This window comes from Tubulanus polymorphus, chromosome 7 (assembly GCF_964204645.1).
Source record: "Tubulanus polymorphus chromosome 7, tnTubPoly1.2, whole genome shotgun sequence".
Lineage (NCBI taxonomy): Eukaryota > Metazoa > Nemertea > Palaeonemertea > Tubulaniformes > Tubulanidae > Tubulanus > Tubulanus polymorphus.
Window position 1 is genome coordinate 904,765 of NC_134031.1, and position 17,150 is coordinate 921,914.

Here is a 17,150-nt window from a genome sequence, read left to right on the forward strand (position 1 = left end):
CGAAAATTGATAACAGGAAAAATTATTCTTACGTATTTTTAAACTTGCCGATGGCCTCCACGAGCATATTCTAATCTCTTTACTGCTGATCCTCCCCGAGGTGAGATCTTTATTCAAATAAATGCATGTATTGCGGGCTGTATAAAGCAAATTATCATTTTCGACGAGGAACCAAATACATTTTCTAAAACCTACGTTAAAAAGTCTACCAATCACTAATAGTCTCTTCAATAATAGTCTTTTTTCCTCCCATAAACACTTCTGAAAGATTATCAAATGCATACTACTATTGAATTCTAATGGTAAATAGTTCTATAATCTTCCCGTTTCATATTACAAGGGTGAACATTCTATTCTTTCAATCTTCATTTCATGCTAGTTTCTTTATGTCCACGAGTAAAAACGATAGCAACAAGAAGAGTTGCGCAAACTGTTCGAGACTCGTAATTCATGTAATTAGTAACCAATACATCACAGATCTATGAAACCAATCCTCAACTTTTACCTTTTAATTGGTGTAAAAAAAAGTAACGTATATTTTGTAGTAAGTCGTGATTATATTTCATCTCTTTTAATCCATCGTACATCATTTACAAAATTATAGTTGTTCATACACAACTCGTATATTTCAAAACTCAAAAACATGTTTTGATGGAAGTATCTTAGTACAAATTGAAGCCAGACCAAGGCAGGTCGCGATAACCGATTCCAGATAACTCTTTAACTACCGCTTATATCAGGTTAATAAACTATAACGATAATAATGATGATAATAATAATTATAATAATTGTTATTATAATTATTCATTCTCTAAGGGCAATCAATACAAAAACTCCGAACGAATTTCAATCAGTGCACTGTTCTAGAAAAGATAGAGCTTATTCTGGTCGAAACGAACGTACGAGAGGAGATCGGTAGAAACCTGCCGTATTGTATGTGTGCGAATACAAATGTGAGTCTTATAAACACTTTTACAGTTGCTAGTGCTAGACGTGATTTTGGTTTTTTTTCTATCCGGAAACGATGTTAGGATGAACGGCTGTTATTGAAGTAATCGATCGTGGAGTGGCTGAACCAAAATCCGATTCAGAATCGGACCAGTCTTCTGAATTGTCTTCTGTTGTGAATTCGTGTACTTTAGTTTGTTGGAACGGAGGTTTTTTCAGCAATCTGAGTATCAGAAATATCAGTCCGATCAGAAGAACTAGAGCACCCATAGCAGAACCAACTGCAACTGCTATTACAGGGAATGCATCTACTGGTGCATCAGTAGCGGCGAGTGTGGTGATCACTGAAATATGATTATAACATAGCTTATACCTAGATGAGGAGGCTTCATTAGCCTTGCATCATTCAATGTTTCCAGTTTGAAAAGCACCATGAAGATTTTATTAATGATCATTTCATTCGTACTCAAGCGTATATCTAAATTATTATTTATTATTTTGGTGAATCTAATTTTAAGAAAGCGCGAAGATTCAGCATTCTAATGAGTCCTGGTTCTACACTCAGCGTTCTAATGAGTCCCAGTTCTACACTCAGCGTTCTAATGAGTCCCAGTTCTACTCTCAGCGTTCTAATGAGTCCCAGTTCTACACTCAGCGTTCTAATGAGTCCCAGTTCTACACTCAGCGTTCTAATGAGTCCCAGTTCTACACTCAGCGTTCTAATGAGTCCCAGTTCTACACTCAGCGTTCTAATGAGTCCCAGTTCTACACTCAGCGTTCTAATGAGTCCTAATCCTACACTGAATTAATGAAGTCTTTTTGATAGTCTTTTCATATAATCTTTTTAGATTTACCTGTGAAGGTTGATTCTGATGCGGTCGCTGATAATGTCGTAGTTGGCACAATTTTCTTTAGTCTCGTGGTTGTTGATAATGTCGTAGTTGGCATAAGTTGCTTCAGTGTCCCGTAAACCTGAACCTCACAGACTGTAAGAGGGCTCCCGATAGCGTTCTGTTTCATCAACACGACATACCGACCTACAGCACCAGGTGGACATTCTATCAGCATAATCTGACCTTCTTTTAATTGTGAAATAGAGCCGCAAGTTGTAAAATTTCCAGGTTTTCTAGGTGTTGTTGGTGCAACAGTTGATCCATCTGTTGTCGTGGTATCAGCATCGTTAACAGTAGATGTTGCGCTAGAAGTTCCAGACGCTTGACCGGTGTTTGGATCAGTAGACGTTGTGACAGATGAACTTGAACTTACTGTCGAGGTTAGATCTGATGCTGATGATGATGTTGATGCTTCTGACAATGTTGCATCTTTTATTGAACTCGAGCTATCTATAAAAAAACATCAGTTTTGTATTTTGCGTCAAAGTTTGTTGCAGCTTAACCTTATACAAACATAACTGATTTTTAAGTGGATTATTTCCATAAGGAATTTGTTTGCGTAAAGTGCAGGTCAATATTGGTGTGAAGAAAAAATAGTCAGAAAAAAAAGAAAAAAAAGCAGGATGACATTGTCCTCCTCGGGAGGACCTACCAGTAGATGTTGAAGTGGTCTCTTCGTCTATTGGGTACAAGTCGTACAGATCACTTGGTAGAAATACATCCACGACAGAAATAGTAACATTGAAAAAATCCGATCCTAAAAAAATGTACAAATATTCGAAATCTAAATTCTACAAATATTCGATATTCAAATAACTGAACTACGAAGAGCCATAACGATCTTACGGAGGCACATTTGATTTAATTTTTGATATGTGTACCATAATTATCTGCGACATTTGTAACGACGACTTTCTCAACTTGATAAACATTCACCAGAAACACGGCCCACCATTCAGTTCTGTGGACACCAGCAGTGCGAGAACATTTGGTATATTTGGATTCGATATTTCCATCAGTGGCCAAATCACTTGTTAAATTCGACGTTGTTGAACTTTGAGATGTCGATTTATTCAATGCCAAATTTTCTACAGTATTCTCTGGAAATGAAGAAAATTTGATAGATAATCTACTTTTGACTAGTACTGCTATCTTAATAAGCTAGGGTTCTTTTGTGAAAATCTTTTGAGAGAAATCCCCTGGCCTCTCCAGTCGTGAACTAAGAACTGCTCTTGAAGATCCCTTGGATGGAACCACCGAAAAAAGCAATACCTTTTGTGGCATTGTACACATATCCCGCTACTTCCACTTCACACAATACGATAGGATCAATAATTTGACTCCGTTTTACTATTGATAAATATCGGCCCCAGATATTCGGTTGGCATCTTGTTTCCTGAACCTCAGTTGTTACATAGTTAGTCGCGGTATCCTGTGTACAGTAAAAGCGAGAAGTTCGGTCTGTGTCGGAGTCGTGCCATTTCGGAGACAACCATATCTCATAATCCGTTAGCCATACATCTGTAGAAAATAAAAGGAACTTATGCAGACAAAGTATGAAGCTTTTCTTAAGAACAGACATTCAAACTTACTTCCAATGCCATCCGTATTTATTATAACAACTTGTTTGACTTTATATTCAATCTCAAGGTCGATGCTCCACCATATCGTCTGTTCGCCCTCGTTAACGGTTATCATGGTGCAGCGTGACATATCGTAAACGCCATCGGCTGCCAGGTTTGATAGTTCTCCGTCCTCAGCGTGGTCAGATTGTTTACAGTTTTTACCAACTGCAGCGTTCAGTACGACATCTGTAATGAAAGTTTTGTCACAATTTCTTTTTCAAATTCTTCGTGGTCATTTTCAGTTATGCTACGATTGAACTGCATTTCATCTTTAGAAAACATTAAAGACCTCATACCTTTAGAGCATTTATCAATAATACAGAATTCCCAGCTAGATCCCGTAGTTTGATAACACCAGGGGAAATTTTCATCCAAACGTCGGCAGTAATTCTTTGCAGCTATGTGTGACTGTTCAGGAAAATCTTTTGATTTTGTATCGAATGGATGCGATTGCGGTTTCTGTTTATTCCAACGTTGACATTTGTTTCCTTTTTCTGTATGGCTTTGTGTTCCGTGATATTCGACGCCTTCTGATGTCCATACACATTCTTCCCCTGTTACCAGATAGATATTATAAAATGTTTCAAGTTTAATATGATGTTTCCATTTCAATTTTCTGTACATCAAAGCCCTCCAACCCCAAATGTGATTGGCAGAGTCTATTTTGTCACTCGTTGATGGGAAGGATGCCTGGAAGGCTGTATCTAAAAGCACCTAAGATGGCTTTAGGTTGTATGTCAAAGCTTCTGGGATGGTATTAGGTGTTAGTACAATGCTCCAATCAGTGAAGAATTAGGAACCAACATGGCGCATATTCCCATTGATAGTAAATGATACGACAAAAGATTTTACCGAATGCTTCTGTTCCGTAGATGTCTATTTCACAGATAACCAGTGGACTGGGATGAACTGGTTTGTAGACGTAAACATGCGATGCCATCACTGGTTTTATGCATTTCACCTCCGTAACCGAGTCTGTAGAGATTGTTACGTCATCTGCGCATAATTTCAGCTTGCCGGATGCTCGACTGGACGACACCTTTGCAGGCGCCAAGTCAACGAAATCGACCGAAGTGTAAATATGAATATCTTCTTGGGCTTAAAGCGAAAAGAAAACATTCGACCACAAAAACAAGTAGTGAGGTCCGAAATGTTTCTTTGAGCAAATATGTCTACCAGGAAACATTTCGGAGTCGTTATATCATCATTAAAACATCGACACAGAACGTTTCATCGAATATAGGTTAAAATACGATGCGTTCAAATCACTTCAGGATGTAAACGCCGCACATAATGATTGATACTCACTACAACAGTTTTCAGGACCGAAGAATCGGATTTTTCGTACAAAATAAACCGCGTGGTACAGATCTATAAACCAAAATCTATCATGGCTAGTATAACAAGAGACAGGCGGAGGAGCTTTAGTTAATTCTACGGTTGTAGCGCGTTCTTTACGTGGTACTATTCCATCCAGCGCGAGATGTCCGCCATTTCCAACTGCTCTGAACGGCTGAACGGCTATATTACCTAAATCAAGAAAGCACATGTCGAACTTTCATTATTTTTTTAACTACAGAATTAAAAGGAACTTAAGCAAGAGCATGGACGTAAAAGAGTCCGTGGCTAGAGGGACATGATGTAAGCATTTAAATGAAGAGGCTTCGTTGCGATAGTGCGGAACCCCAGTAGAGTGAGTTTGTGGCTCGACCAATGGCTTCCTGGAATAGACGTGAAATGGTTCCCAAATTGTGACGTTTTACTTCAGTTATCCGCGTGCTTTGACGTCAAATATGACATATGACGTCAGTTGCACCGTCTTCCCGCAAGATGAGTCGCATGCATGTGTATCAGAGCTACAGTTCTACTGATGAATTACCTGTATGTTTTGCGCTGTATATCTTTACTTCTCTAAAGACGAGTGCACGAGTTCTTGGTTGTGTGATTTTGACGAATTTACCTCGACGTATCGGGTTACAGGGTACCTTCCTAGTTTCAAGTGACTTCACAGCATTATTTCCCTTGTCATCGAAACATAACTCGTAGTTTGAATTATCTTCTGATACATCGATTGTCCATTCCCATGACATACACGGCGCTAGTTCTATACAAAATGAATTGGGTCATCTCGACCATCTTGCACTTGGCCATCTTGGGTTCATTCACGTATGCGGCGATGTTGGTTTTAATCACATCATGCAAGAATTCGGCAATGTATCAGTGGCTAAGGCTCAAATGATTTTGCCGAGTTATTGCGTCTATTCTCAAAAATCCAAGATGCCAGTTTTAATCCAAATCCGAAATCCAAGATGGCCATCCTGGTCCATGCGCATGTTAGGCGGCCATTTTGGGTTCATGAACAAATGCGGCCATGTTGATTCAAGCTTGGCTTCTGATCATTATGGCAAAATATCAGTAGTTAAAGTCCAAATCATTTCGCTATATCATTGCATACATTCATCAAAATCCAAGAAGGTGGCCAAATATATGTTAAAGATATGAATGTTTTTGCGAGGCATTAATTTCACTGTCTGCAGTATGTTATTATTAATGACTTACGTATTGGTTTTTCACAGTAATATACATGATCGCTGCCTGTACATGGAATATCGTTCCAACTGCCTCCTTGAAAATTCGTCACACAATCTTCATTATTTTTATCGTTCGGTTCACCGTTGTTCCAGTTAATGAATCGTGCCTGTAATGTGAATCTAAGCAAAACTATTCCTATCAGCTTAGTAAAGATTATATATGTATCGTTCATATTGTACCGGTTTTGTTTCGGAATTCCAAACAAACTTATTTTCATCCTTGATATCATTTAATCCTATGAGATAGCTTCTCGAATTTTCGGCTGCAATGAAAAAATTATACATCGTGGGTCAAACATGGAATACTCAGTGGATGCTGGTCGGTGAAATTGTTTACCTACAGCGGGCGCCACTTTATCTATGACGCCCCAATATTTGTGTTGAATTCGATACTGGATTTAAGACGACGCCTTGTTGAACCTTCGAAATTTCATGTTTATTTCACGGAAAGCAAATATCATAAATACAGTAAAAATCAAATAGCGAGTCATTTAAATCATAAGTACCACATCTACATGTACAACATACCCTGAAGCCATTTCCACGTCTCCCAGTTTCTAATTGTTATAAGTTGGTTTCCTTTCTTCTCACATTCAGCCCTGGCCTTATTACCATTCAGCGCCCTCTTCAGAATAGAAACCAAACACTTTCTATTACCAGGATCTAGTTTCCAGTCCGGACCTTTACCACATGGATAGTTATTCAATTCTGTATGGAAATGGTCGATATAATGTAAAGCTTTTAATTATTGCGATGTTCGTGTGTTTTCTGCCTTATTCACTATGATTTGCCGAACAGTAGAATACAGTAAAGCTGAACTTTTAGTGATTCGGACAAAAATTGAATCATATTCTGACTTCCGATTGGATCGTCGGATAGTCGCTTATCTCAGACCCAATTTAATCGGTTTCCATTCGTTGGATGAGTTAGGTGAGGTTGACTGTAAATCTAGTTTAGAAGTCGGAAGTACTCTTAGCGTTCAACGTAATAAATATCTTAAAGATTTTAAAGGTAGAAATTCTGTGAACAAGAAAACAACCAGAAGCAGCTACTATGGATTTAATCACCATCAGATATCTCACCATTGTTTGTACATACAGGCATCTGTATAGAGACCCATGCGACATCTATTGTAAATGCCAATTCAACTTTCCACCAATTAGGACGTATTTTGACCGTTCGTAACGTCATCGAAAATCGTGATAGAAAGTCTGGATACGCATCACCATCGATAGCATTATCAGCCTGATAATGCGAGTAAGTCGTGAATTGAGATGCTTTTCCGGTTACCGCCAAATTACCTTTGGGAAAATGAACCATGGGATGCTGATGAAAATTTACCGACAAAGATTATAATGATTCGAAATGTATCGAGTACAATGAGGACTTGGAAATAAAAAGATGACGCATTTTGATTGATGCGACATCATTAACGTTGATCTCTGTATAAGAAAAGTTGTAATGTTTTCTCCTACATATAAAACTAAAGAATGTAACTAAATAAATACCAACCATCAAATGGGAGGCCATATACCTCAAGCTCAGCTAGATTCAGTGCTGCAGTAGGACCACTGTTATCCTCTATATAAACATATACATATCTTCCAAGATTTCCACGCGTACAGTGCAGGATTAAAGCGTGATTTTTAGCAATTACTGTCGCTTTTTTATTCTGGTAGCACATTCTACAGTGATTGAAGTCAACAAAGTAGAGATCCGGATGTCGATAGCAAACTGCAACTTTTAGATGAATACTTCCAGCTACAATAAAAAAACGAGGGGGTTTGATGTATATTGAATAAATACGGAAAAAAAGATAGTACATTCATATCAGGTAAACAATCGTACAAAACGCCAAAGCAGGTAATACTATGTAGACTACTTAATGTTGTTGGATATAACGAGCTAGGGCAGTGTCCTTCCTGATACCAGGGAAAACTGTCTGGAGCTCCTCGATTCCTACGACCGCCGTGAATCCCAAAGTTCACGGCATTCCATTGACAAACGTGTTAGATGTTTTCCTACGCATGATTTGTGGAAAAGCGTATTTCTGTTGTGGGCACTCACCCGATGGTCTGTGATCGTCATACATACTCTTGGCCCAGTTTCCTGAGAAGTTATTGGTGGTCACTACATCATCACTCCACATAGTTGTACCATGCACTCTGCCTTGTCTCTGTACCTTACTGTATACGTGCGCTGTTTCATTGAACGCTTCACGCTTGGCAATTACTTCCACTTAGCCTTCTTCGAGAGCGTGTTAGCTTTACTGGCCTTAAGTTCTCTCACCTCAACTGTCATCCTATCAGCGTGCTTTATCCTGTTCCTAACCCTGGCATGTTTTACCGCTCTTCTGACCTTGGAGACTATATGTTTACTCCTGAATGAGTAGTTGAAACTCCCATACCTTTATTTGGTATTCTTCCCTGTGATTGAGGTAAGGGTCAGGCGTTGATCACTATCCATCACTTTTTCATCCACTGTTGGCAACTAACATGCAACATTAGTTGGCCCATAGCTGGGGACAAGATTGGTGAGTGATTGGAATAATCAGACTGATCAAAGGTGAGTGCCAGGGCATGCTGTCCAGTGCCAGTGGGCCATGCACATCACGGCTTTAGGTCTCAGCTTGCTCCGAAGGCAAATGAGTCCTTGATGGAGCTGTATTATATTTACTAATAGCCAAATCTTGTAATTTCGAATAAAATCAGTTTAACCACAAAGTACTACCTGTTTTCACGTTTAAATGATTTGAAATGGAATCAATGGTTTTATTTTGGAATATCTGATTATCTAGATAGTTAACCTGTTCCACCCGACATTAGTTTTCCAATACCATTCGATCCTGTAATCAGAACAACAGTTTTGATATTGAACCAGCCAGAAAGATCGACTACAATGAAATCCACGTTGCTGCTGCTGGACCCTGTATATTCCGTATCCCTCCGGCCGTCCAGCATCGGACTGACAACTGTTCCCGATTCTGGTCCGTACCATTGATCACCACCGACCATTATTCTACGACCTAACGCAAGGTTTTCTGGAACAAGCAACATAAAGCAATGTTATAACCATTCTAATTTCAATAACTTCTCGTCACGATCATTGTATGATTTATTGAATGAATATTATATGTGTGTAGTGGTCAGCGATTACTCACAACGATACGACATAGCAATTCAATTCAAATATATTTAATCACCAGCCGAAATAGCTCAGTTGGGAGAGCGTTAGACTGAAGATCTAAAGGTCCCTGGTTCGATCCCGGGTTTCGGCAGGTGCGCATATTTTTTGTCATGTTGCCTTCTCTTTTGATACATGTAAATCGTGTTTCAAATTTTTTTCTGAATCGAAATACTGTCAAATGTCGGTATTCTCTTACCGCCGATTAACGGGTTCCCATATACCTCTACTTCACATAGAGCTAGTCGAATCGACGGCTGATCCAGACCCTGTTGGATGACTACGTGTCGACCGATTTCATTGGTTAATATCAGAAAATGTTCGCCGAATCCTATGAGACCAGTTTTTCGGAATAGGAATTTCACACCGAAGTCTGTTGGTTTTATTAGCTGTCCGTGAAACTCAGTAGTCAAATAACCCTCTAGGTACGACATTCTGTAGTCTGCAGATAAAAATCGACATAGATACATTCATTTCATGTGATAATCTGATAGAATTCTATTTCATAGAAATGCGTATCGTTCTATATACTCAAAAATGGCAACACACTTGTAAATTTCATCGACTCGGTATCATAGACATTAAAGTTACCCTAAATACACCCCTGACCTCAACCTGGGCACGGTTTCATAGACAGGATACCAAAGTTACCCCGAGGGATACATCCTCAACCAGGGTGACAACCAATATAGTAACAATGAGAAGCTATTGTAGTAATTGAGACGAATTTCCAAATTTCCCACTCATTAACATAACGCCTTCCACTCCTCCCTCCCATGTGAATGAAACACAGCCAAGGGACGCACGAAACCCTTTAGATGAAACCTAAAACTAATTGAAAAATAGATATATTCCCGTCGTACGTAATCTAAACGATTTCGTTACGTATTTGGATATGTCCAAATTAACTCCAGAAAATCTACTAAACGAAAAACAACTAAACCTGCGAGTGGAGTGGCGCTTGCGACGACGATTACTTTACGAATGTGATGTAGTTTCGCTAAGTCAACGTGCCACCAATTCTGTTTCGCGTTATCAGAAACTGCACAGATTGAGTAGAAACTGTTATAATACGAATCAGGTTCAGTTTGTCGACTCGAATCGACGGCTAATGCAGGCACTAAATTCGATTCATTGCCACCGACTCGGAATTGTGCAGACTTTCGAGCCGCTAAGTTTTCTGAAAATGAAGAAAAAATCACTGGTTCAGTTATCTGATTCTTAACCTTCCACTGAAAATAGGTTTAATGTATACTGATGACTATGTTTTCCATCATTGAAAGAATTTGCGAAATGATTGCAATGAGCACAGTTGTGAGGGAGGTCGTGCAAAAACGGCATGGAAGATAATGAACGAACACAATCTGAAGTTCATTTTTGTCCGACAGTTTCGAGATTTATTAAATCCCATTTTCACAGAAATCTTCAGAGAAAACAGTAATGAATATTGCTTTATAGAAATTCAAAAAGCGAAAATTGAAAAAAAAGCAAAAATTCGATTATTCCGTGATGAAACGAAGTCGCTTGGCTCAGTAGAAAATAAACATGGCGCTGATTTACCGAAACTATTTCGCGAATAAACTTCAACTTCACAGATTGAAAATCCGTATTTTCGTTTCGTTATTCGTCGAATGATGACGTAACGACCGGAAGCTTCAGATGTACAGATAAACCTCGTGACTCGTCCCGTCACTAGTTCACCGACGTCACACAACGTGTAATTATCCGGATTCGCTTCTGCTGCGTTTTGAAATAGATCCGTAACAATCACCTCGACGTATTCGTTACTGAACGCTGAAACAAACGTGCGGAAATTATAATTATTACTTACCAGTTGATCTGTCGCACAGCGCGTCATATTGGACGTCACTCAACTAATTCCACCGCACGTGACGCAGGGAAACCCTCGGAAACATGTTTCTGTTTCCATGTTTCCATGCATCGTGTGCGTTGAGCTTTTAGAAAAATCAACAAGTCAGTGGGCAAAACAATAATTGTGACATGAATCACCGCAGTCAAACGTAATATTGGCCGTCACTTATTACTTGAATCAGTCACTCGTACTTAAGGCCATTGTGACAACACTATTGCATCACGTGCATACAGGGTCAAGAACTTACCATTCTGACGAGCTAAAACGAGCACTTCTCTGATATCATACGATTCACCTAGATCCAGATACCACCAGGCCCAATCCCACCAATCAGGTTTAGCCTCAGAACACGAGTACGGTTTCGAGAACGCTTCCGGTTCGTGGCGACCATCGATTGCTAGTTCCGGTCCCATGTTCGATGTGGATACAGGCGCCATGTACGCTTTTGTAAACAAATTTATGTTTTCTGAAATAATTCAATACATTTCAATAAGTATAGATATATTTAAAGGAATCGTGATAACCCGGTGTAACAGTAAACGTGAAAACTAGTAGTATTTTGTAAGTTTACTGAAAACATATAGTTTTCGTGTGCTAGTGCACAGAGTAGCTTTATCGGGTAAATGATGGGATTTTGATGAACGAAAGAAGCTCGTATTTCTAATAAGGTCAGTTAACCTACACAGTTATCTTTTTTTCAATCCTTATTATCTGTTGTTTATCATTAACGCAAATTATTAATATAGATTCATAGTTTAATATTACATTCAACTTTGTACTATTTCTTAAGTAACATTTTGTAAATTATTTTTAGTAGCAAATAAACTGTTTATGTACTTGCTAATAATGTCAAAAGACTTAAGCATATTTTTATACTGTATATAAAATTGTTTTTTCGTTAATATAGCTACTTATAACCTACACAGTTCTACCTGTCTGCTCGCTTATTGATTAGATTTAAATTTCTAACTATTCAATTGTCTGTTGATCGTTGAATAAATTACCTCCAGTTTGTTTTGAATTGAGCTGCGGTGCTGAAATAGATGGCACACGAAGGAATTGAGAAAAACAAGAATTAATTCCATTTTACGAGTAAAAATGAATGCGATTTTCCTTTCCGCTTACATTTCAATGTATAGATCCAGTTCCACCAGTTTCGTGAATCAGGAAATGCGATAGGAATGGATGGGTATAACAAACAAGAACCAGTTCTTGCATCATTTCTAATTGCAGACAGAAATGCTTTACACCTTGGAACCTCATTACATTTCAGTTCACACTTATCGAACGTCAAAGAGTTATATTTCCCTAGATGTCGCGAGTTAGTGTGCCTGCGATGTGCGGTGTAGTGTGATCTTAGCTCTAAATAGAAGAGAATGTATAGTAAAAATGGGCAAAGGATCTTTACCCCGAGTGAAACGGAACTGACTTGATTGTAATTACCTCTTTTATTAAACAGCTTTAGATGATTTCGTAGATGGGGATTGCTGCATCTCGGCGCGCTTTTAATCAAACATTTCGTGTCGAAAGTAAGAAATAGATCGCATCGACTTTCAATATCGCAATAATAACGACATTGATCTGGAGTATCAACTATTTTCCTATATAAATCTTTCGCGAAGCAGTCACCTTTAACAAGTCGCGAGTATCCAGCAAAATAGTTAGCTAAATAGAAATACACGAAATTCATTCAGTTCGATTTTAAAGAAATCAACACAGTTTTGTCGAGATCTATAAAACTGATTAATAAATGTTCAATCGAGTTACGAATTAGACGTTTTTGTGACATTGTGGCCTACATTTTACACAATTACACTTCCATACGTATATCATCAATTAAATAATCAACTATAAACAAACAAACTTTATTTATGTATCGATTCATTATACTGTATGTATGGCTTACGAACATAAGATATACATATACCACTACTATATAATCGAAATATTCGACAGTAAGACAACTTACAATCTAAACTGACTCCATTTTCCACGATGATTAAAGCTATGAACGAATGAATCGCGAATAATAAGTTGTTCATTTTTCATAAAGAAATCTTCGTGATCCTTGGTGGCAGAACTTCACATAGCAAAATACCAAAAAAAAACAAATGTGTCGATCTTATATCGCTAGGACAACTGCGCAGTTCCTTTATTGGAATACCGGTCGAACATTGACTGTGGGAAAATTGATAACAGGAAAAATTATTCTTACGTATTTTTAAACTTGCCGATGGCCTCCACGAGCATGTTCTTATCTCTTTACTGCTGATCCTCCCCGAGGTGAGATCTTTATTCAAATAAATGCATGTATTGTGGGCTGTATATTATAAAAATTATCATTTTCGACGAGGAACCAAATATATACACTCTCTAAAACCTACGTCCAAAAGTCAGCTAAACACTAATAGATATATCAAATTACAGTTGTTTAGATATTGATATCATGGGTGTCTCCTAATGATATTCATCATGACTAGTCATAATCAATAGTCAATATTCATCATTAAATAGTCTCAACTAACTATTTACAATCCCTGACATTCCCGTAATGTTTAACGAAGAAAGCTACTGGTAGCTGTAATTATTGAAACTGGTGTCAAGGTCTATATCCTGTGCTGCTGGTTGTTGGTTGAAAAGTGCAGGATTCAGTTCCACTCGGTAAGAAGAGTTCATTTTCATAAAATCGAGACCAGGAATTTGCACGCTTTCCAGTTGTGAAATAGCTCAGGGATCAACACAATAGAAATGAACTAAATCTAGTTAAATGTAGAACCATGTATTACGTTGAAAATACATTGATTTATTCAATGCTCAGATTTGAAACATGTTTCGACTTGTTTGAAATTTGAATCCGTTGCTTTAGATGTTATCCCCAATACGTGTGCCATTGCCTGGTAATCTGCTGTGATAGGAAAACCATCGACCACTTTTCCTTTTTCGAAAGCTGAAATTTGAATGATGTCGTTAATAGAAAGCAACGTTTATTCTTCATCGAATTGGTCACGAGTTGATGATATACCGGGACCCATCGCGAGAAAGATGCCTCCCATATCGGGTAGATTGTTGTCATATCCATGGTTACCGATGTACGAAGCTGCTAACTCCAGAACTGATACAGTAAGTTTCATGATTGTATTCGAACCTACAAAACCACTATTCAATATCGTATCTACGACCTAGAATGAATGAAAGATGTTGATAATAGTCGGTCGAGATTTTGTTTGCATTTAAAAAAAAGATTCTTTCGCTGCTATTTAACAGTTCTCTAAATCGGCTGCGATTTGTCGCAAATTGGCGCTAAGGTCGACCGCATAGATGAATGAAGAAGTCTCACAATTCAACCACAACGTTTCGGCTGTTGACGAACTACAGCCATCATCAGATAGAATGACCAGAAACAGAAGTGACAATGCGTATAAACTCATAAAATTCTTCTATACACTGAATGATTACGTAGATAGGAAGTAACTAAGTAGAGTAGAAGGGGATGGAGATTACAGAGTGACACATAGTGACATTGACGAAAATCAGTATGCGACTAGTCTATGTCAGTTGAAAGAGCAGCGTCTAGGTCGGCTGCGACTAGTTGCAAGTGGGGTCACTTGGCAATTACATTCTCAAGGCTTAACCTTTATTTATACTTACTGGCCAAACGCCTTTAATGAGAATATAACCAGGATCGGCGACTAACAGTATCGGTGGAACGCGAAGATTATTTCTGAAGTGCCATCGTTTCGGAATGCGGTTTTTGGAGTATATTTTCATGTGGTCCGCCCCCAGAACTGCTTGCTCCTTCCCTGCGACCAAACCCCTGTAAACCTTTAATAAATGTTTAACGAGTGTTAAAGTGTAAATGAACTACTTATTTCGTGGATTTTCTTTGTGTCTGTATGTTGAGAATAATAATACAAACCCGCTGTTCGTTTCCATCTTTCGGCCAAACTAAAAGGACCGACCCGACTCCCGGTACTTGATTCTCCAGCGAGCCGAGTATGAAATCGCATTCTTCCACAAGCGGCGGATAGAGGGCGCTAACATTGATGTACGCGTTGATGATTTTGCTGATATCATTAGCATACAATAGATTCGTCATACCATGATCAGAAACAACCATCACATTCAAACTGTCCGTCAAATTCGTGTTGCTTTCGATTTTGGTTAAAACGTTGCCGATTATTTTGTCGAATGATTCTAGATGTTCGGCATATTTGCTGGTGTGACTTCCATCGTGGTGGCCGTCGTTATCAGTTTGAACCGTATAAACAACTACAAAATATCAATTCTTCATAAATATTTAAACTTATTCAACGCCTCGATCGAAATGGGACCTAAGAATCATTGTTTAATCGTGACCCTTGGCTAACACCAAGTCCCAAAAAGTCGTGAGTGAAAGTGAACTCTGAATGAAAATCAGTTCATTTCGGTCAAGTCTTCACTCACAATTGTGGAACTGGGTTCAACTGCATGAAGGTACGGTGTAATGCGAAACCCAGCCATTTTCAGGACTAGGCGAAGATGATCCTTGTTACTTGATGTGCCTTGTGGTGGAACTTACTTACCCGCAAAGTCAGCCCGTCCTGTAGCCAAATTATCAACAGCCTCATCGGCGGCTTCGATAAACTGTCCTTCAGCTATCGATCGATTTGCGTTGTTTAAACTGCTGTAAGGACGACAAAACGTTGGTCTTACACCGAATATCTTAGCTTCACAACCAGGCCAATAATACATATACGATCGTTTACCCTGAATATATAATTCACAATTGCTTCAGCCATCTAGATTCGGTTAGACTGATAGTATTGTTCATATACTTGCTTTTGATTCAGAAAAAAAATTTCCTGTATCACACGTAATATTCAGCGGTGTCATATTGGACGTAAAATGGTAGTGACCGCCGACTTTTTACTACTAGCCGCACAGCACTCTTAGACGTTAGGTGTTATAGTTCTATAGGCAACGGTCAGTTTAACCCAGAAATACCTGTTTTTCAGCAGTAATCCACACTGGTTCTGAATCCTCCCACCAGAACGATTCAGGCGCTGATTTTTCATTAAACATCGGACATGAGGACTTGTTGCAATGGTTTGGATCGACAAAAAAGTTACCGACAATTCCATGTTTATCAACATGGTTTCCTAGAATGAAACAGAATGCATTGAAATAAAACATTTTGGTGTAATCAGATATTTCGTAAAGTGTATAATGTAAAGAAGACTTTTTTAGCAATCATGCAACACAGTGCAGTACAAAATTGATATTTTAGTTCAACTACCCATCTGTACTGGTCATTTTGACACCTTACTGACTGGGTTATGGCAACCTATGTCCATTCAATTAAGTTTGAATAGACATTACACTTACCTGTCATCATACTGTAAAAATTCGGCAACGATAAAGTAGGAAAATCAGGAGTTACATATTTCGCCCAAACACCGTTCGCTCTTATTCTATCGAAACCCTGAGAGAGTGAAATCGATGGATTGTTGATCGCATAGTGTGGTATTCCATCTAAAACTATAGTCAGTAATTTACCGCCGCTAGCTCGAATCCCGTCGTATCTAAATCCAAAAAATACCATCCATATTGTTCCCAGTAAACTAAATCTAGGCAGCATTTTTAAATGTCAGGATTTGTTGTTCAGGTCACTGCATGAAATACGGGTCAAGAGGAAAACAAATGTGAATTTTAACGCAACTAGCAGTTTGTCTATTGTTAACGATAGAGTTGCAGTGTCCAGTATTTATCGGAGCTATTATTCCGCCGCAGGTGCACTGCATGATGCACTGCAGCTGGTGTCAGTGAACGCAGTGATAGTATGACAATAGACATTAGGTATGTGGTACACGTTTTCAATAATCCCTAACTGTTAATACATACAAAAAATAAAGATTTACCCTCAGCGTCAGCTGGTGCCCGATAAAGCTGACACTTTCTCGAATTCATTTTAGATTGCAGCACAAGTTTCATCTACTCAAAATTGATTGAAATTATGAAATCAAATAATATTCCTGCCCTTCAGGTACAATCAATGATC

At 38.5% G+C, this 17,150-nt stretch overlaps 3 protein-coding genes and 1 non-coding gene across 4 annotated transcripts; 1 reads left to right on the plus strand and 3 right to left on the minus strand.

Annotated features, from left to right (window-relative positions):
• Positions 1–812: 812 nt before the first annotated feature.
• LOC141909010 (uncharacterized) lies at positions 813–2,034 on the minus strand. Its single transcript, XM_074799335.1, has 2 exons — positions 1,803–2,034; positions 813–1,292 (listed from the first exon to the last, which is right to left on the minus strand). Exons 1-2 carry the CDS (start codon positions 2,014–2,016, stop codon positions 1,012–1,014), a joined length of 495 nt encoding a protein of 164 aa, XP_074655436.1. The 5' UTR covers positions 2,017–2,034; the 3' UTR covers positions 813–1,011.
• A 6,824-nt stretch (positions 2,035–8,858) lies between these two features.
• Positions 8,859–11,550, minus strand: LOC141908415 (uncharacterized). The gene is made up of 5 exons (XM_074798460.1): positions 11,361–11,550; positions 10,801–11,034; positions 10,184–10,420; positions 9,440–9,682; positions 8,859–9,097 (listed from the first exon to the last, which is right to left on the minus strand). The coding sequence occupies exons 1-5, from the start codon at positions 11,548–11,550 to the stop codon at positions 8,859–8,861; spliced, it is 1,143 nt and encodes a 380-aa protein (XP_074654561.1).
• Trnaf-gaa (transfer RNA phenylalanine (anticodon GAA)) lies at positions 9,262–9,334 on the plus strand. The gene has a single exon. It is a non-coding gene; the product is annotated as a tRNA-Phe (tRNA).
• A 2,370-nt stretch (positions 11,551–13,920) lies between the features above and the next one.
• Positions 13,921–16,919, minus strand: LOC141908417 (glycerophosphocholine cholinephosphodiesterase ENPP6-like). The gene is made up of 7 exons (XM_074798463.1): positions 16,478–16,919; positions 16,097–16,251; positions 15,676–15,859; positions 15,030–15,382; positions 14,762–14,935; positions 14,136–14,292; positions 13,921–14,060 (listed from the first exon to the last, which is right to left on the minus strand). Exons 1-7 carry the CDS (start codon positions 16,728–16,730, stop codon positions 13,921–13,923), a joined length of 1,416 nt encoding a protein of 471 aa, XP_074654564.1. The 5' UTR covers positions 16,731–16,919.
• Positions 16,920–17,150: the final 231 nt, after the last annotated feature.

What these genes read in the sequence shown, in the direction of transcription:
- LOC141909010 (XM_074799335.1), bottom strand. Translation starts at nt 2,016, where the DNA reads ATGCTGATAGAATGTCCACCTGGTGCTGTAGGTCGGTATGTCGTGTTG. An exon ending in ATCAGAATCAACCTTCACAG is followed by an intron (nt 1,293 to 1,802) that starts GTAAATCTAAAA and finishes ATCATATTTCAG; the next exon opens with TGATCACCACACTCGCCGCT.
- LOC141908417 (XM_074798463.1), bottom strand. Translation starts at nt 16,730, where the DNA reads ATGCTGCCTAGATTTAGTTTACTGGGAACAATATGGATGGTATTTTTT. An exon ending in GGATTACTGCTGAAAAACAG is followed by an intron (nt 15,860 to 16,096) that starts GTATTTCTGGGT and finishes TTATATATTCAG; the next exon opens with GGTAAACGATCGTATATGTA. An exon ending in TCATTAAAGGCGTTTGGCCA is followed by an intron (nt 14,293 to 14,761) that starts GTAAGTATAAAT and finishes CATTCATTCTAG; the next exon opens with GTCGTAGATACGATATTGAA.
- LOC141908415 (XM_074798460.1), bottom strand. Translation starts at nt 11,550, where the DNA reads ATGGCGCCTGTATCCACATCGAACATGGGACCGGAACTAGCAATCGAT. An exon ending in CGTTTTAGCTCGTCAGAATG is followed by an intron (nt 11,035 to 11,360) that starts GTAAGTTCTTGA and finishes CGTTTGTTTCAG; the next exon opens with CGTTCAGTAACGAATACGTC. An exon ending in TGGGAACCCGTTAATCGGCG is followed by an intron (nt 9,098 to 9,439) that starts GTAAGAGAATAC and finishes TGCTTGTTCCAG; the next exon opens with AAAACCTTGCGTTAGGTCGT.